Consider the following 26,074-nt stretch of genomic DNA (forward strand, 5'->3'; position numbering starts at 1 on the left):
ATGACAAACAAAATATGGGAATTATTGGTTTATTGTTATTCCAACGTTGGATTAACGACCAAAAATATATTGGTTCGTACAAAGTTTAAGATGTACTACCCTATTTATGTTTGACTTGGCTCAGTTTTTGCGTTTCAAGTGGGTTTTGAAACCTGGTTCAAATTTAAACATTTATACATCAAGTGCTTGACTCTATTTGAGCCAGCATTTGCTTTAATTCGCTATAGAGTTTACTCATGCCACCAAGTGGCAATAAAAGTCCCCTTCTTTGATAATCCATAAATACGGTAGCCTATTATAAAATGATATTTGTCCCAATTTTTAATGTACGTTGTAGACCGGCCTAAACAAAGGCAAATATGTGGAAACGTCTACTGGTTTTGTCCTGATAAAAAAAATTTTGGTATTACAACATACCTGTTTTTTTCAGACTTACAAGCAAAACTAAACAATCAGCAATCACACTTACCATGCGACAAAACTTTTTGTATCCTATACGTTGTAAAATTACAACAAATTTGTCGGTTTTCACGTGAAAAGTAAACAAACATCAACAGGTAGTTTACTTGCTGCATAACAGGTTTATGTCCTGCAAATCACGTCACAATGCGGATGTTATCAGTTGATGCTTGTTGTTTTGCTTTAACTGTGTTCGGATGTTGAAAGTCATTGTTACCTTTAAACATTACATATCAAATACAAGCGTGCGAAAATTTGTTTCAGGTAGTAAATATGACATGCGATTTAAACAAATAACTCCAAAATTATGTAACCGGTCCATTTTTTGTATTGTAGTCGTTTGTTTGGTAACGTATCGTTTTATTTATTCATGTTTGCAAAGGTTATGCTGACTACTTGTAAAATATGTGGCAGGCAAAGGACCAATACTTTATTTCGAAAAAAAATACTTCTATGTTATTAATATGTAACGCGAGTACTAAATGTGGCACTAGGATAGTTGCCTCTGTTTTAGCAGCGAAACTTATGTTTAATTAGGTCCGAGTATAATAAACAAAAAAACAATGTAGTAACCTACATTTCTGGTTGCACCCAGTGGTTTATATTAGTAAAAGGATGATCTTTTTGCAATTTTTATTCGTCTTTTTTCACACAGCAAAAATGTAATGGCGTTTTCCATAAATACGCCCACGCCTTGAAAACATTTAACAGAAGGCAGAATGCGCAGGTACAACGATATCAAATACCTATTATTGTGTTAGACTCGCTGACATTTTCCGTATTTTAGAAGGCGACGTTTTTGCGAGAAAAAAAGGTCGGTTTGTCAATTTTATTGATTAATGACAAGATGCTGACAGCAGGGCTTGTTCGCGTGTGGTCAAATAATATCCGCTTTTAAACCGCCGATGATTTTAAATACGTTTTCATCAGTTCAGTGAAACGTAGACGATGCTCCATTATTTGAAAGTAGACAACAAACTGGTTCAAGAAAAGCTATCTGCCTTGTTAACGCAAGAACATTGCAGATTTTGTAGATCGTCGTAAAACACAAAACATCAAACGTCTGATCGCCTGTTACAGACTCGAATGTGATAGTTATGGAATATCGCAGAGGCGCGAAGTTAGTGTACTCTTTGGATGCTGCTAGATTTGAGATTGAGTTTAAACTTGTAGGGAGGTATCAGCTCAATTGTTTGTTTATCGAATGCTTGAAATAGTATGAACGCAATGCTAGTGATGAGAAATCAGAACATGCAACTCACGATTTTTGTACATCTCAGTTTTATTTGCCTCAGTCTTTTAGATTTTGTTCAAAGGCTGTTTTTGTTATCTAGCAGCAAAAACTGATATCGAACAGTAAAACGGGTGACGCACTGGGCACGCGAAAATCTTCCCTTGATGACGCGAAGGCCCTGGTTGGCTGACGTGCGCGCTTACGTCACAACGGCGGGTGACAAGAGATTGGATAGGAAACATATGTGCACACGGGCAAATAAATGTCACCCGCTGGTTAAAAACCCTTGTTGTTAAACGCTTGAAATGTGTGCGATCATGTTCAAAAAGATTTCCAGTTTTTTGTCAGTAAGCGCGAACAATTTTTTAAATGCACCAAAACAGATCGTGGGAGAATAAAATAAAGAGGTCATCAGCGGCACATCAAACTCACAGTAACATGACTTCCTCATTTTGGTTGACGCAAAAAGAGCAGTGACGCGAAGCTAAAAACATAGCTTGAGGCTAATTTCGACTAATTCGTATACAAGGCCAGTAACAATTCAATGTGACATATCGCAGTCAAAATCAATATCTGGGGTACAAGTGTTCGAATTTAACGTTTTCCTTGCGTTTGTTTCAGGACGTATGTGGTAACAAGCGGTATATTGCCGGTTTGCTGTCGTAACACGCCATCCCAATTCTGTACTGCGTTAGACCGCATACGGCATATGGGCTTACTCGGAAATTGCTGATTGCTGATCATAGCAGTGGTTATAGCTTCAAGGTGGAGTCACACAAGAAACAAAAGAAAACATGTTCAACCATTTGCGAGGTAAGATCTTGCTTGTTTTGTAAGTGCTATTTTGGTTGCAGGGAAACCAAAAATAGCCCTTTTCATGGTTCAGTGACATCGCATGCTTCGCATACTTGCAATCTTAGTCAAGTACCCAAAACCACACTTCTTAAATTTAATTCTTCTAAAAGCTTTTCGATGTAGCCTTGTAAGTTCACATCAAATCTAGCAAATGTGTTTGGCAAAGTTTTACTGCGGTATTACTTCCGCAAAACATTTTGTTTTGGTAAACAGAAGACGATTTGGGTTTACAGAAGATTGCATTCACTTGTTTTCTCGCTTGAATGCCCATAACCCTGATAATTTTTGAGAATTTAGAAGTAGTTTTTCATTTATCTACCAACTAAAGGATCTACAGAGCAGTTTAGTTGGCCGTTGTACTGATGTAAAGATATTTTGAATGGGATTGTTCGGTGATTGTAATAGTAATCTTTCAGAACTAAAAGCCGTTGGCAACTTCCTATTACCAATCAGAAAATGGAGCTATGTAATCAGAACTGTAAATTTAAATCAGTGCAAACCTAAAGCAACACTTGAATGACATTGTATGATGACATGAATTCCTGCCAGACCTGTCAATTATGACAACCTCACGCTGTATAAGGGGCGTTTGTACGCCTCAACTGATAGACGCCCAGTCTCTTCCATACATTAATATGGTTTACTCGATCGTTTCCTAACATTGCCTCCCTAAGCCTAAGGGGAACATCTCGTAAATCCGAAACTGGTGAACAGGGTGTGATAATTTTTCGGCGACATAGTTCATAAAAGTCAAAAGCAATTGTAGTCAAGAAACGTCTGTGCATTTGTTTTCTGTGTTGGACTGACAACCGATAAACTGATCTGTGTGCATTTAAAGGAAACAAATCTTGTTTAGTTTTGGGGGGTGTAAAAAAATAACACGATGTTTGCAACACGTTTTTAAATTATTTTCTCTCTGGACACAAAAACTTTGTTTGTCTGTAACTTACAGATGAAATCTCTTGAGGTCACTTAAGCCTAGACAGGAAACGATAGGCAGGTGTTTACGCTTCCGAACACAACACCGCCTTGGCATTTATGCACAGCAAATTTAATATAACTGTTGCAACTTAAATGGCTGCATCCGGATAAAATATTCATGATACCGAGTTAGTGCAGAAACTGCATGCTTATCTTGTCAAAATTAAAACGGAGGTTTAGTCGTGTGATGATGTTTGTCTCGAATTGGTTGTTTGTCCAGTGTTTGACCGACAGCAGCAATAGGTGGGTGGCGTAGCAGCTATTCAAAGTGTGATTGCCAGTTTAAGCGTTAAGCCCGCGCATTGGCCTACGGGAAGATACGACATTTAAAGGCAATTTTGGTCGTACACTCTTCAGGTTGTCCAGCGACGAGGTTGTGTTAGCTCTGTTTCTGTTGTCCATCGGTTGCAACTGGAATTCAACCAACCGTATATGCCACACAGTATGCGCAAGTTCTAGTTATTTTACGACCAACCCACAGCATAGATTTCTTCTGCAGCTGGCTCAGGCGTCCGCAAAAGAAAGACTTATAATGTATATTGTCGTTTTTTGGATGTTGTTGACATGATTCATAGCATTATGGCGCTTCGTAGTTCTGGCACTCATAAGAAATGCAGTATCACAGCCTGTTGTTTTGCTCGGAGAAATCACTGTAGCTTAGTTGCAAAGTAAACAAAACGACGGATGCACTGTTGAGTCAATAACAAACTGGACTGTGGATTGCAATGCAGCTTTTAGTATGCAGAGCACGTAATTCTTTTCATGATAGATTGTTTGGGCCTGGCAGTTACCAAGGCACGCGGCAGTCTATTGAGCTGTTTTATAATGTTATTTAATCCTTAATAACCTAATCCAGGCACGTTTCCTTTGAATCGGTGTTGGTCAGCGCAATTTATTTTGTGAACATTTGAATGTTTTGTTGCTAAACATGTGTGCATGATTATGTCTCTGGAATTTAATTGTAGCCTTCTTTTAAATGTTTGAATGTCATACGCACGTTTCAAGTGGCTGCTTAAACTTTCAAAATTATAGCACCGCGCCGGGAGAGGGTCAGTTGCTGCCTTTCGATTTTCACAAATACGCGTTAGTAGATTTTAAGCTGGCCGCGCATAATGTCTGTTGTCTTTGCCTATTATGTGAATGAGTAGGCAGCAGTCGAGGTGGTTACATGAAGCAGCGTGTCCGGTATTGGAACACAGCACAGATTTATGGAAGGCGTAGTTGCAACATAAAACCATCTGACGCCAACGATCGGTAGCGCACAGCTGTGAGACTTAACTGTTAATGTACATGACAGAATGGCGGTGTAGGTTTCTTCAATATGTTCACCTGAACAAGTGCGAGCTAAAAGGCCAACACGAATGGACATGTATTATAAATCTGAATTGTGAATAAGAATGGAGCGAAACGCGACTGGTCAGTTCACAAGACTCAAGTCGAACCAGCATCAAGGTATTTGCAGTTGGGAATCGTTTCTTCAAAGATTTGCTTCGGAAACTGGTATCAACAGTAAGACTAGTCCTTGCGAGGAAAGCACTAACAGCGACGATGGCGAGGACTTAATTTCAGAAGAAGAATCGAACTACAGAATTCGACAACGCTGGAATAAAGACATAAAACCAAGTGAGTTTGAACTGAAAAGAAATCTTTCGTCTCCGCATGTTTTTACTGCGCAACATAATAGGCTGTGTCAGGGAACAAAAGTGCAGCTGAAAACGAAGAAGTTCAGTGCACGCTATCGCAACAATTGTAAATCAATAAGCAAATTGTTCGTGTATCTCCATTATGTCTTTCAACCTGGGCTTCTGTGTCCTAGGATAAACTTCCGGTGTATGACTTCATATTACGGCCCTCTGTGTTACCTCAACCGAAGGTTCTTGTGTGGCACATTTAGTTAAGGTAATATGTCAACTGGTGAGATAAAACGTCCATTCGCTTTACACTATTTGCTTGGCAAACATTGGCACCAAACAGTGTCATAAAGTTACGCACCGCACTACATTTCTAGTCATGGTGTGGACACATAACTGCGTTTGATAGATTTAAGGGACTGCTGTTCGATTCAGTGGCAAGACTGCGACGTAAAAATCGCGTAGCTAGCTGGTCAAGTGTTCGTATGAAAGATTTGTAAGAGGTGCACAAGAGGTACTTGACGCACATCACGTCATAATATAGCTGGTTTTACTCGCTGTGACCATGTTTGCACTTGTGTGGCCACTAAGCATCTTGAAGTGCAGTTAAAAATGTTTGCAATTTTGAATTGCGAATTGCATTGTGATCTATAGCTGCCTGAAAGTTACGATCATGATTAGCCTGAAAGTAATTCATGATTAGATTCTTTGACAAATCAACCGCACTTTTAGTTCCTTAAAATACCGCTTGGGGATGTAATTTAAAGCTTCAGTCATCAAGCTTCTGTCGGTATAGAATTCTGTGGCAGCTATGTTACTAATATAACATCACGCACTGTTTGTCCCTTGAACAAATCATGCTTTCATTTAGTCATCAACAGTCTATTGCAGTTGTTTACGATTCCTACTTGGTGCCAGTACTGTGTTGCTTTGTTTGTCACTAAGCTCCTATTTGATATGAGGTAATTAAAAGCTGTCAGAGCGAAACAGATTGCACACATCAGGCAATTGCTAGAACGTAATACAATGCCAAAGGCTTTATGCTGCAAAAAGACGCATGGAGAAAAACAGCGTTTAACAAGACTGTCGTTACGCTCAGGTGGTTCTTGTAGGCAATCCAGCTGCCTGCTCGTGCTGTTCTTGGGCATTGTGTAGGTTGGCGGTAAGGGTCTCTGATAGGGTAAAAGCTTTCGGGAAGCTATTCATTTAGTTGACTTACCGTGCCTGCTATCGTCACATTTTTTGTCTGGTATCAGTTAGTGAGTGCCCGGCAGATGTCACAGCTAAAGCAGTAAAGATACTGACATAAACAGACAACACTGCCTAATTGACTTTTGTGGTTTGGCTATAATGATGTTGTTTTTACTTTCAAGCCTTGCTCGTATTTTGAAACAGTTAATTAAGTTTGTAAAGTTGTTTGGTAGTTATGGCTGAACTAAGTCCCCAACGTATCGGTAAGTCGTAACTTTTTCTTATTGAATAAATGTTGCAAATGTTTTCGAACGATGTACCATGTCAATAATATGTTATCTGTTTCCATCGAAAGTTTGGCATTTTAGCAGATGATTGTGCTTATTTATATGTACGAAACATTTCGTTGTTTTAAAATGTACCGCACATTGTCAATGTTTAAACACAAGAGTTACTTTTGGTTGCATGTAAATGCGTCCTTCGTTAACACGATTACACGACATAACGAAAAGTTTGCAGGCAAATTCATGTACGTCATGTTCGCCTGGCGCTATTCGTCAAGAGGTTATGTTTTTGACGTTAAGCTGGTTAGCCTGTTTTCTTTATGCAATAAACATTGGACCATACAGGGAAAACTATTCTATTATGGTCAACATCGCAAAACGCATATTTGACCTATTGCAATCTTTCTAAAGTGCATCAAAACGAGTTTAGAATTGCTTTTGGTTTAAAAAAGCGTATTTAATCAGTTGGATCGTATCCAGTATCCCTATGGTCTGTTTTAAATTATTTTTATACATAAGTGGATTGTCTAGCTTCCTGCATAATTTATCACCGAACAACAACGCAACTCGCCAGGACAGAGGAAATGTTAATGTCGAACGGATATAATTAATTTACTGTCGTCGACGTGGACAGAACGACTAATTATAGCTAGCCTACGCAGTAAGGTTATGTGTACTATTGATTCGTCCTGTTACTGAAATTACATGTACACATGTGTGAAGAGTTTTGAATGACTGTTTTTCGTTTCAGCAGTGGAAGAATCAAGAAAGTGCACGATGGGAAGATCCAAATCGGCTGGTGACGCCGTCACTGGGCACCGACCCTGCATTGTCGATTACGTTGGTGGGTTTTTGATTCGACTTTTTAACGTGTTTTTAAATACAAAGACTGTGATTAAAAATTCATAACTTTGAGTTGAAACCTTACGTCCTAGTAAAAAAAAACTGTAAGGGGCATAAAATTTCAGTCGTATTGGCAAAAAACATTTTTTCGTTGCTAATTTCGTGCAAGGAAATAAAAAAACTAAATAACGTTCAAACCAAATATTAATGTTTGAACACTATATCGTTTGAACGCGTCTGTGCATTGCAAATCACATGGAAAACTGACTTGTTGGAGCACTCTGTTGTGCTTGCCTAAAATAGAATTTTAAACAGTTTTGTATGTAGTAAATCCACGAAAATTGAAACGGCCAAACCAAACTAAGTGCAACAATCACCATCGTTTCGGATGGGTTCATATTATTTAGTCAGGCACCGAAGTGTTTATATAACCTACAGCATTGTATCTCTAGCCATTATCTCTCCGTTGCTGAAGATTATCAAACTTTTCTATGAGGCTGTGTACTGACACCAATATGCCTTTATCGGTTGATATTTTCATTGGTTTCGTTTTTTGAACAGGTGATGACTTGGACCTAATAAACGAAGATTCGCAACTGCGTCCACTTTTTCTTCGTCGAGCATCTGCTGTAAGACTTCCTAGTTTAAGCGCAAGACGTCGCATGAGTGAATGGTCCTACGCGAACTACAGGTTTGTTGTAGGAGTTCGTAAATAAACAGGAAAAATGATTACTTGCCCGCTTCAAGTGGACCGTTTTTTCCTAACACTTAATGGTTTTAGCTGATTTATTCATGAACCAAATATAAACCGAGTGCCGTTTTTGAGTGTGTTTCGATCATGTTCAATGAATAATTTAGATCAACCATAAACATGGAAAACGATACACCAGCGTCCATTCGTCCCTCATGCTTTTCTTAATTCAAATTCCACTTTCCAATTTACCATAAAATCATTAAACATTCATTACAGTGAACCTCAAGAGAGTAGCCGTTTCAAAAATGGGAATAAAATAATATTCGTAGTAGTTTACATCAGCATCCATTACAATAACAGTGCAAAACATGTTTACTAAACTTTTCTTACGTTGGTAAGATGCAATAAAGTGCAGCGAGTTGATTTTACGTTTGAGTTGATTGCACATTGCATTGCACTTGTTTCAAGAATTTTGCAATTTGTGTGATAACTAATGATCCAGAAGCGAAGTGCGCTGGAAACCACCCAAGAATGCCTGCTTAGTGCTGACGTTGCACATTCATTAAGGTTTTTGAATACTTGGATTGTGAATACAGTTTTTGACTTCGGGGAACTATAAAACTGCGTGTACCCATAAGAGGTAGCATTTTTTTAGTAACCCGACTTACCTTGCTGTCCTGGTAATTCACAAAACGTCTTTAGCGTTTTTATGTTTATTAGCGTTTGTAATTGAATACCTGAACATCTGGGTTAGTCCATTTGATTACAAAAATACCTATATGTCATTTAGATATGGCCCAAACAAAACAAGTGAGTTGTGACAAAAGCATATGTTTGAGGCTCAATATGTTTCCACCAGGCGATGGCGCCATTGCTTTAAACTGCGTAAAATCCCTCTGAATTCGGCAAAAACTCAACCGAATGGTATTGATCTGTATATGCGGACATAAAATTTGGAATTCGTAGTCGGGAACGCGCAGGGTTCGAATCCCGTTAAAAAATCTATTATAATTGGTTCGTGCATTATGTTAAATTGAACGAGACCCTTCTTTCTACAAGCTTTTTTGTGTTTTCCTCCTGTCAAAACATCAGTGGATTTATAGGATCTTCTCCAAATGTATTAGGATTTGTATAAGAACAATGCAATTTTAGAACAACAATTTTTTACATGATGTTTTTGAACTGTTCCTCGTTGGCCATGCGGAAGGGTCGTTTGTAACAACGCTCGTGTCCTCTTTACTTCCCCAAATAATGAACGGAAGTTATAGCGGGAAGTTTGCACTGGCTAAATTTCTACCTCACTACCCTTTCCCGCTCTTTCGCTCTTTTCCTGTAACTGTAATCAAGTTACTTGTCAAACCCTCCCCTCTTGCGATGTTTCGTTTACTTATTTCCACTGTACGTTCGGCTCCAACAAACATTCAATTTTCGAGCCAATCCAATACATTGAACAAAACAAGCTAATATTCAATTACATCGATATTTGGCCGAGCAATTTAAAGAAGACACTGATGCTGTTTTATTTTGAGTACCACCAATCAACGAAGGTAAACGCACCTTCTTATGATATTTGACATTGCAAACATTGTATGTGGATCTGTGGCAAAGAAAAACACTGTGTGCATTTTGTCTTTCCCGGACAACCGAAATCAAAACGATTACCTCAGTGTAGGCCATCCTGTTATCATTTACGTGCATTAGATCAGATTCTGTCTACACCCGAAAGGCTTTGACAGGTACGTTTCCTTTGTAATTCTACACCTGTTGCCAGTATAGCAGTGGACATACATATTTTCACAATGGATAAAGTGGTTTGTCGACATTTTATTACAAGATCGTCTGTTGTTCACTGACACGGCGACAGTCCACAGTTCAGGTCTTACCGGCATTAAGCAGCGACGTATATTGGTCATCGTTATGCAAGCAGGCCTGAACGTAATATTCGTTTAATTATTCATTCTTGTCAAACACAGCGAGCTTGGAAGCTTGGTTTTGCACGGCGCAGAGCTGCAATCAATATATATATCGACGTGTATTGCTAACTCAGCAAGTCCGGTATACGTACGCTGCTATTAGCAGCCCTAATGCTTTTTGTGGAGTTGTATTCAGTCAATTGGTAGCAGGTAACTGGCAATGCCCAGAGGCAAAGCGCAACGTTGCTTCGACTTCCACCTGGTGCAGTAACAGTCGGTCGTGTTATGCTCGCTGTTTGCAGGCTCTAAACGCAGGACGTTGCGGAAGCTTGCTGATGCGTTTCATTTGTTCCGCGAAAATTGTCGCTTGACATGTTGCACAAATCGACAACGGCAGTCGTAATATTAGCCTGGAACTTATTTGTAAACAACGTAGTCAGGCTCTGCGGCTTTCTTAAGCTTATAGGCAATTGTGTAAATATTTACACCGATATCGACCGTTTTCGGTACCCTTTTGAGCGGATCTAGGGTGGTATTTCTATCTTGGGTAACATCACTATAGTAAATATACCATTAGCTGAATTGGTACAGACGTGTGAAATATCAGGGCCGATGATCATTCATTCTGCTCATAGTTCTTATTAGACCTTTAAAGCAAGTTGTTGTGAAGCAATCGTAAGATATTTAGTGTACTAGCCTATAGGCTATTTAAGTAAGGCAGTAGCGCCTTAGGTTCAGGCAGGTGAAGCGTTTACGTTTACGACTTGACGATAATGGCACAGACTATTGGAATGCGCCAGCAATGTCAATACAAATTCCAAATAAAGTGCTCGAATTTTTTTTGTTGGGGCTCGATTTCATCGGATTAATGTATAATTCATCTTTAGTATCGATTTTAAGCGTAGGTTGTTTCAGACTCCACGAGCTTTGACTTCAGATGACTCTCCAGGAAAGTTTAATGTTGCATGTCCCTCGTCAGGATGTAAGCCTTATACATGTCCGCTATAGAAACTCAACTTTGCTTAGAACATACCATACACCCAATGACGTGTAATCGCGTGCATATCCATTGCATTGTAATGGAAGAAATTTAATAACGCTCTTAACCTTTTTGCGTTTGGCAGAGTGGACCGCAGATGCTGACGAACATCATGCATCATTCGGACCAAATGGGTTGTTGCAAGACGAGACCGTAAATTTTTAATGAATCGAAGATTAATTAAACAAATAGATCGCGCTGCTGTGCCTACCTGTATTGGTAAGAAGCACTAAACGCAGCAGCTAAAAGCAGATGCGGTTTCAGACAAGTGGGGTTAGGCGCTTTGACCAGACATAGGAAGCCGTATAAAATGCGGTATTGGTTTTTGCTGTTAAACAACGAATAGGCTGCATACAACCTAATGTTTTGTTAAAAATCATGTATGGGTTGAAAGTCCTATAAACTTGTCCAGTTTGTTAATTTAAGTCAATAAGTATTCAGAAAGAGTTTGTTACCTTACTGCAAAGAATGAAAAGGGGGCTTTAAACGTTGCCTGGTGTTTCAACAGAGGTCGCAATGCAGATGTCACTCTCAAGTACAAGTTAACGCGCTCTTGAGCATAAAGCAAGTCACCGATGCACAAATAAACCAACGAACCATAATGTATGTATGTTAGTGCTTGACATGTTTGATGGTATTAATTGAGGAAACAGGTAGAATAAAGCAAAACTTCCCACAAGTGTAGTCCGAGAACTGTATGCTGCTGCCAGAGGCGTCGGTTTCGTATTGATTGATCATTGCTCGATATTAATTTCTACTGACTGGTGGTTTTGTCGTGTGATGCTTTTCGCATCTTAGAAATTTACTGTTTCTTAAGTTTCATAGTAAGAGTTTCCATTTGCGTTTTTATGTCTCAAACAAAACTCGTTTACGAATTCTAATTGCTTTTTAACCAAACCTGGTGCCTAAACCTTGCCATGGGCGGTATCATATATGAGTCAGAACACATCAATCCGTGCAACGTAAAAGGGAGTTGACGATTTTGTTGTTCGTATCGTAACATAGCGTTGAAGCGAAGAACTTTCGTCCGTTTATTGGCATTTTATCTTGTTCAACATGTTCTTTGTCATTCGCGAGGTGCAAACATACAAATCCGAAGTTTGCATAGAGGTTATTCCACACAGTTAGCGGGCCTTGTTCCACATTTACCATATTTGCGTTACGCTCGAAATGTTCCAGTCGCACGTTTAAGTCGTCGTTAAAACCGCATGTTCAACCAAAGATTTTAAATAAAATAGTGCAGGTATAGGCCCTCTTGTTATTTTCGCAATTTTAACATATATATCGTAACCGCACAGGTGCAAAGCATCAAAATATCTTTTTTGTCGGGTACGTTTTGTTTGAAATGCTTGCATTAGAATTATTGTTCTCAAAGATCAATACTTTTTGACGTACTGTTCCTGTGAGAGGCAGGCTGTGCAATTATTCAGGGTGCGTCTAATTCTAAACCATTTTCAACAAACGTAATACTAACGTGGTGGTCATACACCTAAACAAGTGATTTATGATAGTTGACGACGGCACTAAGCACTTCCTAACAGATAACCAAGGCAGTATGACAGCTTTTTGCACTGAAAGATGGTATTGATTTCGTCGTTGTTCGCTGATTAGATCCTTCTCGGTGGCCTGGCAAATAATCAACAGTGTGACGCTTGAGCCCTCTGTTCCGGAGTACAATTAGATTAGAACGACGGGCGCATTGCGGTCTGCAGCACTGTTGTAAACTGACTTGTGGTGCAGATGAGGTTATGGCAAGTGTTTCGAGTTACATACGATCTAACTTGCAAGGAGGCAACAGGGAGAATGCTTTATTGTGTAGAATTTATTTTGTGAGGTTGGGCAGTCACCATTGGCTAGCTTTTAATTAAAATTATGTGTTGACTTTACTCTCCTCGATGCTGATTAGTGGGATAAGTGGGAAATTTGTTGGTTTTTCACTCTCATGTAAATTACGGTTTGTTCTTTAGAGCTTAGTAAACAATAGCTTGACTTTCGATCGACCATGTCTGTGAGATCCTATACTTAAAAGAAACAAATCCCCAGCAACAACTGTCAAAACATGTCGGCCAGCGGGAAAAAACTCAGCATACTTCATCCACTCAGCTTTACGTCAAGCAGCCGCAGAGCGAAAGTTCAGCAGCTAAGCACGACGAGCCAAAGCAAACCCCAGAACTTTAGCGAAGCGGAACGACACAACTTGCTTTCGTCCCCGGCCTTCAGCCGCCGATTTAACAGGTTGGACACGCTGCCTGAAAGGGACTCTAGTCACAGCTCAACGGTAAATGCAGACACAAGGTTGGATGTGGCGCACGATGCAAGCGTCTATCCCAAAATGGAAATACAAGAACCGGACGACGTGCCTACGCAGCCTAGCTGTTTTGTGCCGCACCTATCGCCAAGGACTTTACGGCGTTTGGAACAGAAGCACCAGTATGCTAAGATCCAGCAGGAAAGACAACGAAGCGGTTTGATACCACAAGGCGGTACAAGTCCTGGTCCATCACCCCCGGTCTCGCCACAAACTATGCGACGGTTCATGATAAAGCGAGGTGGAGATTCAAGTCGTCGCTTCACTGTCGCTAGAACCAGGTGCTGCATTTTATTTTCGAAACATGTAGATAACAATACATAACTTAGGCGCTTTGTAGACTTTTTTGAAATTATACATGTTAAGATAATATACTGAAACCTATGGGGAGCGTACAAGACCTTTTACAGAGCTCTCGGGGGTAATGGTTTTGCCGGACGTCTTTGTGTCGCTTTTCGGTTTGAACTTTACGTCGTATGATGCGTGTAAATGGAACTGTGGTGTTCAGTGTCTCGTATTTGATGCTGGAAAAACACGGAGGTATTGCAGCACATGTTTTAAACAGCATCTACAAACAGTTTGCAATCAAGTTATTAATTATTTTGAGACTATCGAGCAAATACACCGTTTTCCATTTTGTTTTAAATTCGCTTGGCAGCGTGCTTAGGTTAAGTGACAACTCGAAACAGGTAATCATATTGCCGCCCACATCAATCTACGCCTCCATGTGTTGTCCGTAACAACAGGTTTTTGTCGCTGCTTTTTGCGGCTGTTGCGTGCCAAATACAACCAGGCGCCGAAACTTGATTCGAGGTTTACGGGAGAATTATCCACGCTAAAATTGGCCATGGTAAGAACATTGTACAGCTACAAACTTCGGGCGGGTCACAGTCCTTTGCATCATGTTTTTAATTTCGTCTGCCGCAGTCGAGCAGTCTTTGCCACATCCATCGCTGCTGCAATGCATCTGCTGTAAATAAAGGTCTAGCTTCTGTGGATTGGTTTTCATTAGTATAATGCACTGTATGTTGATATACTAGCGAGCTTTTCGTAGCTGCGCTTGACAGTTGGACAGAGAGTAATAGTTTGTTTAGGCACTTGGGGGGTCAGGGTTGTGTTATGCGGTCGTGCAAATGTATCAGGCAGTTAACAATGGGTCAGTTGTCAGCAGTTTTGCAAATGCTCTAAATTAGACTCCACTTTACCCGTAGTCAGTGGGAATAACAACAAGCCACTTAAAAGTCCGCCATGTTTTCTGTTTTACTTTTTGTAAAAACAAAAATCTAAAGGACTAATATAGATGTACGGAAAATAGTAGGTAAGTCAACAGTTAGGTGAAAGCTATTTGGCAGGGACAAGCTATGACGCAACAGCATTCATGAGTCAGTTGAACTGGTATGTTAATAGTGGGCGAGTTTTGTCACAGCGAATATGTATAAGTTTACTAGCCGCTTTTCTATTCTATACATGCAGACTGCAGGAATTTGTAGTTCCAAGACAACTGCTTGTAAAGGTCTCCATGGTGTGGTGCTTACAACATGTGTCCATCGTCACTGTTTTATGTTGTTTCTACTTTCTAGCAATCGTAAATAGCTGGGTCTCCTTTGCCATATTCATTTTTTTATTGGCGCCGAAAAAAGCAGACGACTAGAATACTTTTTATTGCTATGTGACAAAATTGCAGTTTTCTTGGCAAGTATCCTCTCTGAGTGGGGTCACTTACACCGAGTCGTCACGCCTCGACTGACATCAATACCATCATCAAACCTTCGCTTGGTGTTTAAATTCGCTCTTTGGAGCGCAGCTCTGGTCTTGTTCAGCGACGCTATAAATATTTCATGGCTCGGTGTAAAAGCCAGCTGTACACGAATGTTCATTTGCAACAGATATTAGATCTGGTCGCTTTGTCCAAATCTTTATCTTTGTCAGTGCGCGTTACCGAATTGTCCAGTTGACGATCTATTTTGGGCCTCGTGCCGCGGGTAGATGATTGAGTACTTGACCACAATAAAAGCTGGAATTCCCTCCCTTACCACCAACAGTTTTATTACCATCAGTTCGTGACAACATGTCAGTGCTGAGTCTCTCTGGGGCAGTCACTCTTTCTTGGTACTGCTACCAGCAGTAAATATTTCTGTTTTTTTTTTGTTTACGTGGTATGACAGACCCCTTATGTTTTGGTTCCGACTGACTAAACCAGTTGAAATTTCGTTAAGTAAATGAATCAGGTATCAGGTATCGCCGGCGGACCTAAATAGGGCTGTGGCAGAGTTCCTCAGCATTGTTCGCTCCTAACAATATCAAACCCACTCAGCCCTTAAAATGTCCAAATGGCCTCCTTTGTCGTGGCATGGATCGGATTACAGCACGCGATTATTTCACTGCATCAGTATGAATTCTGTGAGTAGATTTTCCATGTTAATGATGCAAACAAGGTATAGAACTTGTAAAGATGATTATGCACTGTGAAGCCAGCATTATCAGTAAGAATTATTTTCGAGCTGAAAAGCAACGAGAATGACCGTGCTTTGCAGAGAAAATGCGAGTCCTTATCTAAGATTGTCAGGCGAATTAAACTCTATTGGTGTCGCCGCTGAAGTGAGGGAACATGCCCCGAGCGCAGTTATGCCGCTTTTTGAAATGAAATTGTATAGCTTCGGCCAGTGCGCATACCCAAAGTTATGTTTGTGTGCAAACCCGTAACGAAAGTTTGAAGGACATCAATGCCTGGCATTTGTATCCAGTTCGTGCCTTGCTGGCTGCGGGTAGTAATGTTAACAAACAACACTATGTTGTTGTTATAATGTCTACGTGTCAGGCTGAGTGTTCTCGCTGTGTTCGTAAACGAACGTTAAATATAAAAATCATCGAATGTATGCAGGCAAAATCGGGTTGTTAAGTACTATTGCGCGACCACCGTCATAGCAGCTGTAATTGGATTTTGTGGACTCGTAGCATCACCGAAAGCCTCTAGTAGCAAAGCTAAGGGTCAGAGCATAGAAATGAAGTCACAGTTCAGAGGAAGGTGGAGATCAAGATAAGACGGAAACAATTGATTGCTACTAGACTAAAACATGGGTTATCCAACGTTGTGTAAAAGACTTGGTCGCGTTACTTTTACGTCAATGTAAGATAGTCAGAATTTCTGAGTAGTTCAAATCAGCGGTTATGTAACGTGCTGTTGTATGTCAGAAAAAGGACGCCTATTTCAAGGGCAGTGATTTTAAAACCGGTATGTATTGTGCTACTATTTCGCAACTAAAATATGGACGTTTCCACAATATGTAGGAGCTCGGACAGGAACAAGTTTAATGCAAGGGCTTGTGTCTATATGTAAAGATTCAATTGTTGTAGTCTAATCATGATTTGTAGCAAGATGACAGGCAGAGTCCAATACATATGAGCGCCTTTTTTCCAGTTCACTGACGCTGGTAACTGCAGCAGGATATGCTCAACATGGCAACGTCCGGGAGTGACGTTTTCTACCAAAACATGAGTTGCAGCCAGCTTTGAAACAGTAAAATAAAAGCATTGAAATGGATGCAAAACGCCCAACTGCGTGCTGTCTTTTTCTTAATGAATAATAAAACGCTTGAACAAAATGAATAATGCAGCTTCATGTACCTGCGTTATGGGTGTCCACGTGAGCCCCACCAAGCTGCTATACATAGCTATGTAGGTGTACCAAATATTTCGTGTGACTAGTTTGTCTCATTAGGTACCACGTTACTTCCATTAATCCAAAGTAATACGTGTTTTATACGTTTTGCTATCAACACGTTTTTGTACATAATCAACTTGCAGAAGCGAATACGTTGTTTGTAGTGATTTCTCATGTTGAAATGCTAATCTTTGTCAAAATTGGAATCTTTGCCAATGTTCGAATTACATGTGAAATTAACATTTTTACGTGCAATGGGGACCCAAGCGTTTGTGCAAGCCAAAATAATTATGCTGAAAAGACATAGTATCCAACGTAATATAATCTTGCAAATATGCGCAATGTCTTTTAAAAATAGACCTAGTGTGTGTACAGTGGCAATATGGTTTATTTATATCTCGCCTACAGTTGGTTTAACATGTGGGGTGTAATGTGCTGATAAGCGGAATTTTGTTACAACGCCTTTGCAAGATGCGAGTTGCTGCACAGTGATAAATTTTCGATTCAAAGCCTCAGTCCGCACGAACGTAGGGTTTAAAACAAAAGGCTTTTTTAAATTAGATTTTACATGTTTACATACGCCCTTATGTACCACGGTGGCGTGGTCAATTTTGCTTCGCCGCAAGTGCGTCATAAAATGACATTAAACACATGTTACTATCATATCTCCTATTCGAACATAGCGCTAAATGTTTCGCCTGTCAGCTTCGTTTTTGCAGTGGGGACAGACACAAATTCAAAGGCGCTTGCAAGGGTAATCGATGCGATTGGTCGCAATTTGTGCACTGGCCTATTTAGCTTGCTGCCGTCGCAAGTAATGGAACGACTAATTGCCCTTTTGGTCCGTTTTCGTTCAGGGTCGCAAGTGGTTAAAGAGGCCGTGTTTAGAGAGGACAGGTTATCTGAAGCGCAGAGTGGTATGGAGATAATGACGCTTGTTATCACAGTTTAACCTCGCGGTTTAGTGCTGAGGGTTAGCTTGATCAAAGAGTGTGTGGAATAGAGCATTATTTTCCAGCGGCATGCGGAAACATGGCGACCCAATCACTGACAGATCAAGCGCGCTATTAAAAGCCAATCTCCGTGGCATTGCGCACGCAGTCTTGGCGCTTAACGGGTTGTAATCTTTTCTGTTGCGAAAATGTTTAACAATCATAAACTGTCGTGAATTCATGTGGCTGAGATATAAGTAGTCAGATAGAGCAGGTGGAACCTTTATTGCGGAACAATGATTTGTGACGAAACTGGCAGATTCATTTGTAGCAGACACCATATTGACCCTATGCTGTTGGGCTTTAATTAAGGTTACCCGATTGATGTTACTGACGTGTTATGACTAATTTGGAGCCAGCTAAAAGTCGCAAATTTGCCAACACTCTATATGCTGCTGTTGTTGTCTAGCTGATGTTTGTTGTATTGAAATGTTATAGGAATTTTTTAACTGAAAGTGGTTTGGATATTCAGATTTTTTGCTCTCTGATAGTGAGCCTAACAATATATTATCTAGATAAGGAATTTTACGGTACAAAACTGGTTGCAAAGTGAATGAAACCATGCTTTAGTCCACTGGAGTTTGGTAAATGGATGTGACAACCAAATTCAAGACCAGCATGCCAAATATTTGTACAAATCAGACAAACTGTTGCAAGATACCAACCAGTTTACCGGTAATTCCAACTATTCGGCTTAACGACATTGATGAGCCTTTAGAACAGCACGGAAGTAGCGCAACCAAGATATGCTCTGTGCCGCAGCAGCGCAACGCTACAAAGTCTCTGCCGACGACCCCTTCGCCTCTGGGTTGCTCGCCCGAGTTGTCAACTGTCCATCGATTTCGCCGTAATATCGCTGAACCATATCAGCCAAATGGTGAGACCAAACGCTTTGGTTGTGGTTCGGTAGGGGACAGTGATTTTTATCCTAGTCAAAGTAGCGGAGACGACAGTGACGATGATAGAATCAACGAAGAACTTACGTATTTAAACTCAAGACATCTTGGTAATTGTGCTGATCCTCGCAGTAACCATTTATCCAAGTCTTCCCATGTACGCCTTTCGGTCACACGTCCACCTCACTTCCGACGACACTCTTGGATATGGTATGTAATGTTTGTGCTTGGTGTAAATTTCCACTAGGAAACCATACAACAAGTCATGTTTGATGGCATTATCATTTGCCAAAACGTTTGATTAATAAAGCATGTCATTTTTTAAGTTTATTTGGGCCGCTAGTTTTCTCATTAAAGTCATGTTTGTGTGCTAAACGTGAATTAGGATGTAAAATATATCATAGTAAGAAAGTATTGTGCGTGTCCGTCAGAGGGCGTAACGAACCAGTGCAGTTGTAGGGGAAAGTGGGTTTCGTGCGTTTAGTTGATTTTTTTCGCAATTTGAGTTTCCAGCGTTACTCCCAGCACTCATGTTCACATCTTCTTACTATCTAGGATTTAATTTTACTCCACCACACCAGTTTCGGCAACCCCATGTGTTTTGAGGTAAGTGAAACAGACTCGCCGGCGCCAACCGCAGACGATGAAACAGTAAAATGTTATGACACAGATCTGTTCGAGCCCAAGGTTACGCCTTCCTGTACGTCACTACGTGACGTTACCGTGGGTCACGCATGAATCACCGCCAAGTTGTCAATTTCCCCTTGCTTCGAATTTCGACTTTGGTGGTTCCGTTTATGATTCACGATTTGTTGATTGGAATCGGATATGCTGCGAAACCTTAACAAAAGATTTTGCTATATTGTGTTGATTTATTATTTGAAAATACATTGCGGGGGATATAAACCTATGGGAACATTATATCAAATTGCCCATATGTTTTTCCTGTACAGCAGATTATGTTTTTCCCGATGTTTTTGTCACAACGAGTTCATTTGGGTTTGTGAACTGAATTAAGCGGGACCAGTAGAGATCGCTCTTTAAGCGCTGCTTCCCTTTTTGGCTGCAAATCAAATTTATATTGGTCTTCTGTAAAAACCTTGTTACTATTGAACAAGTGCACCAGCACGTCAGTGCACTGTTGATATTGCTGTAGAGAATTACGACCGCACGTAATATAGCGAGTGAAGCGAACCGACAAACATCAACATATGTTGTGTATGGACAAATGTTGCTGTATTTGAACTACTTGCAGAACCTCAAAGCGAATGTTTGGTTTTGTCGTAGTTTTCATAATTTTTGTCAATTTATGAAACGAATCAGGTAAACAAAAGTGTGCGATTGACCTTGAGGTTGGTTTTAACTTTAGACATTTGTGTTCGCCCGGATTTAATGAGGCCAAAATAACGCGTTCTGAGTTGTGGTTTTCCATCTTGACTAAATTAGACAAAGGTGGCTTGTCGTAGCCCAGTGGTTTGACGTCGCTTCCATGTGAAAACATATTGAGCGGGAGAAAATGATCGCAACCCAAATACGAAAACAAGTTTCGAGGAATGAATTGTGACTGAGCGGCGTACACGAGTTAGTCGTCTTAATGTGGATGTTTGCCATTGAGCTGAATAAACAGCATTTATCAAAGGGCACCCATCGTCAATATATTTAGACTCGGTGCGGTACTTACACTTAGCTAAAGCTATTTCTAATTATTCCTAACCGGTTAAGGCATAGTTGAGCAAATACCACGCAGATAAAAGGTTTTGGGGGACAGTTCTAGTAACGTACAACCATAATGAACATATTCAAAGATAAGAGCAATGAACGATGTTTTGGCACAAGAGAAAAAATTCAACCCATGACGTGCAAGTTAGGCACTAATGATTGACAGGCAGGAACTCTGTTTAAAGTCAACAGTGATTAAATCTTGCATTGGGGGTTTTATGCAGCGCGAGGTGAGAACACTGTCCTAGTGATTTTTTGGACGACAATCGTACTTTGTAACTTGTCAACGTGCGGATGGTACTGCTGTAGTCTGGTACTTTGTGTGACAGCAGTAGGAAATTGTTGACTCTTTGGCAGGTCGCCTAGACCGCCGACGAGTTACAGGAAAGCGAACAACGAATTACACAAGGCGTGCAAGTTTTTTCGCACACCAAAGAACATAGAAAATCAAGCAGCGATGTCATAGTGTCGAAATTTAAATATCCTACGTGACTGCATCACTCGAATGTAGATTAATCCGAACTTCGACAACAATCGAAACGCAATTGCTTTGAATCGGTTAACCATCGGTTTCTTGGTTTTCAGCATTAACTGTAATTCCCTGGACGTTTCCTAGAAACAAGTATGACGTGTTAACCCTACTGATATGCATTGAGGCGTAGCGCAGGGATATGGTTTGTTGACTAGCTGGGTTAAACGTCAACCTGTTTTCAATGATTAAAACTTTGGTGTATGACAGAAGTATCATGTTTTGCATGAAAGATTTAGATTCAGACACAATACATGAAATGATCGCATATAAGTAAGTCAGCTTGTGTGTATATCAGTTCTTGTATCAGTTGTAATCTTTAGATAACTTGTCAAAACAAACAATGGTTCACTGCCCAGAGTTGTATTGTACGACAAATACCATGGATAGCCCCAGAAGTTGCAAGGTGTTAAGCCTGCGCTTACAGCCTGTTATTGAAGCAGGAAGAGAAAAAGGTTTATCAAAGTGCATCGTAGATGCTTAATAGGGGGCATCGGCATTGTCTTTCCGCATGATTTACCGAAAGTTTTTCGTTTAAAAACAAAGTGCGGCCATCCGTTGAGCTACGGTCGTTTGTAAGCGCGGTCCATTTGGAACCAGTTTTATTGCAGCCAAACGCGGTGAAAAGATGTGCGAGTTGTTGCAACTGCCTCATCTATCAGATAGTCAGCATTGTAGGTGACGGATTGTCATTAACGTAAAAATGTTTTCATGCTAGGATTCGAGAATGTAACAGACAAGAATACAAAGTAAGTTTATAGTAAGGTAAATAAAATACCTTTACGAAATTCAGTTTTGCCCCAAATCCTTGGTTTGGTACATTTAAAACACCTGCAATACCTACATGATATTTTTTTGGTTTTCCGCATAGAATGCATCAAGATTTTTTTCGGGTCATAAAATACTTGTAAGCGTTGGATGTTAATGCTGAACTTGTTTGCATTTTAAGGCAAGTAACCTTTGGTCGAACCTTTAAGACATTATGTGAAATGTCAGACGAGCCAGGTAATACCAAATTCTTGAAAAGTTTCAGAACTGCTTTGTAAATGTTTGAATACGCTATCTCCGTTCGCAGAGTATAGATTGGCGTCATATCATAACGCGGGCGCAAAAATTACTGTGAGCAAATTCCGCTTATCGACAAAATATTTCGCAACAGGTCGATTGTGGGGTCAGGTGGTGAATGTGGTAACCGGCTTCGTCGATTTGTTTGGTAAATGCCGAATGACGTCAATGGCGAGCAGCGAGGCGCACTTGAATAGTAGGGTGTGAGATCACGGGGCGGTATGACAACAAAACCTGCTCTCGTATACACTGCTCTGTTTAATCATCAACAAGGGTGCTCGCGCTCTTTTGTGAGGTAAAAAACGATAAGCTAGATCGCGGCTTTTCCCTTGCTCCTACGCAAACAAATTTACACAATCGTGAAATAGTATTTAAAGAGCTCGTAATCGTGTTTCGAGGTGAATAAACGCCGCCGCGTTGTTTAAGGCTATAACCGACCCCTTCCTTGTTTGCATCTTAATTTACGATTATTGACCTCGCCTAGGTTGCCTTATTTTGGCTGTCCTTTAATGTGACACTAAGGTTTAAAAGCTTATAGGGCTTGATGTTTTTCTGTACAGTCATACGTTGTGTTTTGATCAGGTGCAGCATTACAGACCACATAGCAAACAAGATAAACAACTTTTAGATTGGTTGTGTATTAATTGTGGATATACTAGTCTTGATGTCTTCCTGATATGTCTGTTGATGTAAGCAAGCTTCAGTCCAGCGAATTTTCCTTTCCCAAGTCGTGGTTCATCGATACTGGCCAAACCCCAAGTGGCGTAAAGCAACTTGCTGTAGTGGAAAAACGACGCACCTCGTCCCGTCGAGAAACAAAGTCTCCATCTCCCAACACTGCGCTGCGAAAGAATTATGTGCTTCACGCCCAACCTCCACAACAGTCTGTGCCGAACCAACGTATGGGCACACAGAAACGAAATATGATAGTTATGTCCAAATCTTCACGTCCCATTCCTATCCCTGTTCGTAGAGTGTGCAGCAGTCCTAACACTCCTGTTGTATCCAGTAGCCCCGAAGTCAGGTTACGGTAAGCCGTGGACTTTTTGTGGTACTGCGAACATATTTGATTTAAACATGCATCTGGTACATTTGTTTAAAACCTTGAACTGTGATTTGGTATTCAGATATAGCAAAATATTTTAGGCAACTTTTCAATGAAAGTAGCCTATAAATACTGACCAAAATGTTCAGTTTTGTCAAACTGAAGATGTACCATAGCAGTTTTACAAAAAGGTGTATGTTTTCGATAGAATACACAAGGTTTGTTGATGGAAAATACAACCGGGTCCGACTTTGTTAATGATATGTTAATGAGATTTTCAGCGGACAGTAACGATGTATTGACGTCATTCTCACGTCACTGTCGGACTGGTGATGTCATGAGTCGGTTTGGTGTATGAGACTGGTTATAAAATTTTCGGTAGGTTGAGAAAATGTGTTATTTCATGCACACGTAAAACATATTTCGGTGGTACTTTTCGTTTACATTTTACAAGTTGTCGAATCAACCAAAAAATCCATGTTTCTACAGTTAACAGATGAAAATAGCAAGGTGTATTGTGGCCAATATTACCGTTATATCGAGGTTATTTTTCTGTATTTGGAGACTTTTTAGCAAAACTACCATTGTTTACATTCATGTTTTGGGTCAGTTGGACGCGCACTAGGCAGACATTAAAGTGTTGACAGCCTTGAGTCGTTTAACACGCTTGATGTTGGCCTTGTTCTGTCGATTGCTTTTTTCCCCACACCAAACAACGCCAGCTGTATAGAAGTTGTGGCAACGGTCGGTTCGAGGTATTGTTTGGGTGTTTGCAAGGGCGCTCTTTAATCGTAGTCAGTATACTAGCAACAAAGAACTTTATTCGAAAATGAAAAATTCAAATTTTGAAATGGAACTTTAGTGGCTAGTAAGTTTGCTAAAAAGAAGGTTGAAAAAGTTTGGAAAGTGGTGAACAGTTGTAGTTAATTGTTGCAAGTATATAAATTTGAACTCGAAAAATGCCGTTGGAGCACAACAGGCGTCGTTTGGATTCGGGAGTTAGTTCATCATCCGAACCGCCATCATTGACTCAAAGCCCTTCACAGCCATCCAAAGGAACGATGTTGAAGCCATTGCCCGTAAACGAAGCCATGATCAAATCATCAAGATCGAATCTTAGAACATATTCAGGTGATATGACATCGTATAACTATTCAAGAAGCTCGAGTCGTCGTTATGGACTCGGATCTCTATCATCAGCAACGTCATCATCTTCAAGATCTCCAACCTCCAAATCTGTAGGGGATAATGGTCTTTCCTCTCTTGCACAAAGACGCGAGGCATTCAGACAACGTAGAGAACAAGGTAGCAATCTAGCCGCGATTGGCGATGATGACGATGTATTTCGGTCAAACACAGACCGCTGTAGAAGTTTAAGCTCTAACAAAGAGAGCAGCTATCAAGAAGGATCGCGTCGCTGGAGAAGAAACAGAACGAGTGATCAATCTTCATTTTCTTCCCCTTCAAGAAAATCGTGCCCAAGCATTAGCACTGGTTCCGACATTAAGCAAAGGCTGACAGACAATTATACGACATCGCGTACTGGCTTGAATTGTGATTCGCCCGACGGGCCACAGACATTTGACAATGATTCAAACAGCTTTGCTTCCAGTTCCAAAGGTAGACATTCAGTACCTTCAACGCTTGCGCCGCGTACGACTTCGTCTCATGCAAAAACAGTGAACACACAACCCAGCGACCGCGGATCGATGACAAAATCCGCGTCGTCACCAGAAATGGCTTCGAGAAGAAGTGGCGCCAACTCCTTGGCCTATAACTCACTTTTGCGTTACATGGAAAACCATGCCCTAAGTCGTGATCTTCAAAAAGGTGGAGCCTATTACCACGAGACTTATCAAACTGAACCAACGTCAGATTATCAGTCTACCTTATTATTTTGTCCTGTGCCCATCACAGTGGTCAAAACGTCACTCGGATACGATCTTTATTTGACTTATGACGAGGATCAAATTCTTTCAATGGTAAAAATGCAACTGAATGAGTCAGACAAAGGACTTTGGTAAGTGCATTGACGTGGTTTGTCAGTTGCGTTGTTGTTGCGGCGGGTTGGATTTGTGTTGATTTCATATAACGCATACACATGTCTCCACGTGGCGGTTGGTTGTTGTTGGTTGCTGACCGTTAGTTGTCGCTGTGTAGCACAACGGCCAGTTGCCATGACTATATCCTTGTCGATATGTTTATCACGTGAATTCCTCCTGTTGAGTGGATTATATAACATTGATTTTATTATGGGTCCCCTTTCCTGAAGGGGACACATATTGTTTTTGTCCGTATTTTTTTTTCTTTTTTTCTTTTTTCTTTTTTTCTTTTTTCTGTCTAACGCTGGTTTGTTAAACGCATTTGGTCAAGAAAGAGTGCTTCAAATTTATTCAAATTTGGACAGATGTTAGTTATTAATCTAAATTTGATCCTCCTGAAGTTTGACCCCGAATTACCCAGCGGTTCACCCACAGGCCCCCAAAATGCAAAATTTTTAAAACATGGTTTGTTATATGCGTTTGGTCAAGAAAGAGTGCTTCAAATTTATTCAAATTTGGACAGATATTAGTTATTAACCAAAATTTGATCCTCCTGAAGTTTGACCCTGAATGACCCAGGGGTTCACCCACAGGCCCCCGAAACGTAAAATTTTTAACGCTGGTTTGTAACGCTCGTTTGGTAAAGAAAGAGTGCTTCAGATTTATTCAAATTTGGACATATGTTAGTTATTA

The 26,074-nt window shown here is 40.4% G+C and overlaps 1 protein-coding gene across 9 annotated transcripts in view; it reads left to right on the plus strand.

Moving 5' to 3' along the window:
* Positions 1–2,472: 2,472 nt before the first annotated feature.
* LOC145224917 (3',5'-cyclic-AMP phosphodiesterase 4C-like) overlaps positions 2,473–26,074 on the plus strand; it is a 45,040-nt gene continuing 21,438 nt past the window's right edge. Inside the window, exons 1-3 of one of the 9 annotated variants that reach the window (XM_080091542.1) lie at positions 2,473–2,506; positions 7,390–7,479; positions 8,040–8,169. In XM_080091542.1, coding sequence (XP_079947668.1) covers positions 2,488–2,506; positions 7,390–7,479; positions 8,040–8,169 — 239 coding nt within the window. In that variant the 5' untranslated portion in view covers positions 2,473–2,487. Of the gene's footprint in view, positions 2,507–4,820; positions 5,153–6,506; positions 6,615–7,386; positions 7,480–8,039; positions 8,170–13,089; positions 13,714–18,559; positions 19,192–22,946; positions 23,325–24,085; positions 25,360–26,074 lie in introns of those variants that run through there. The other 8 variants (XM_080091536.1, XM_080091537.1, XM_080091539.1 and 5 more) reach the window with 8 other exon arrangements.

The sequence above is a fragment of the Phallusia mammillata genome, chromosome 4 (assembly GCF_965637545.1).
Source record: "Phallusia mammillata chromosome 4, kaPhaMamm4.hap1.1, whole genome shotgun sequence".
NCBI classification, from domain to species: Eukaryota; Metazoa; Chordata; class Ascidiacea; order Phlebobranchia; family Ascidiidae; genus Phallusia; species Phallusia mammillata.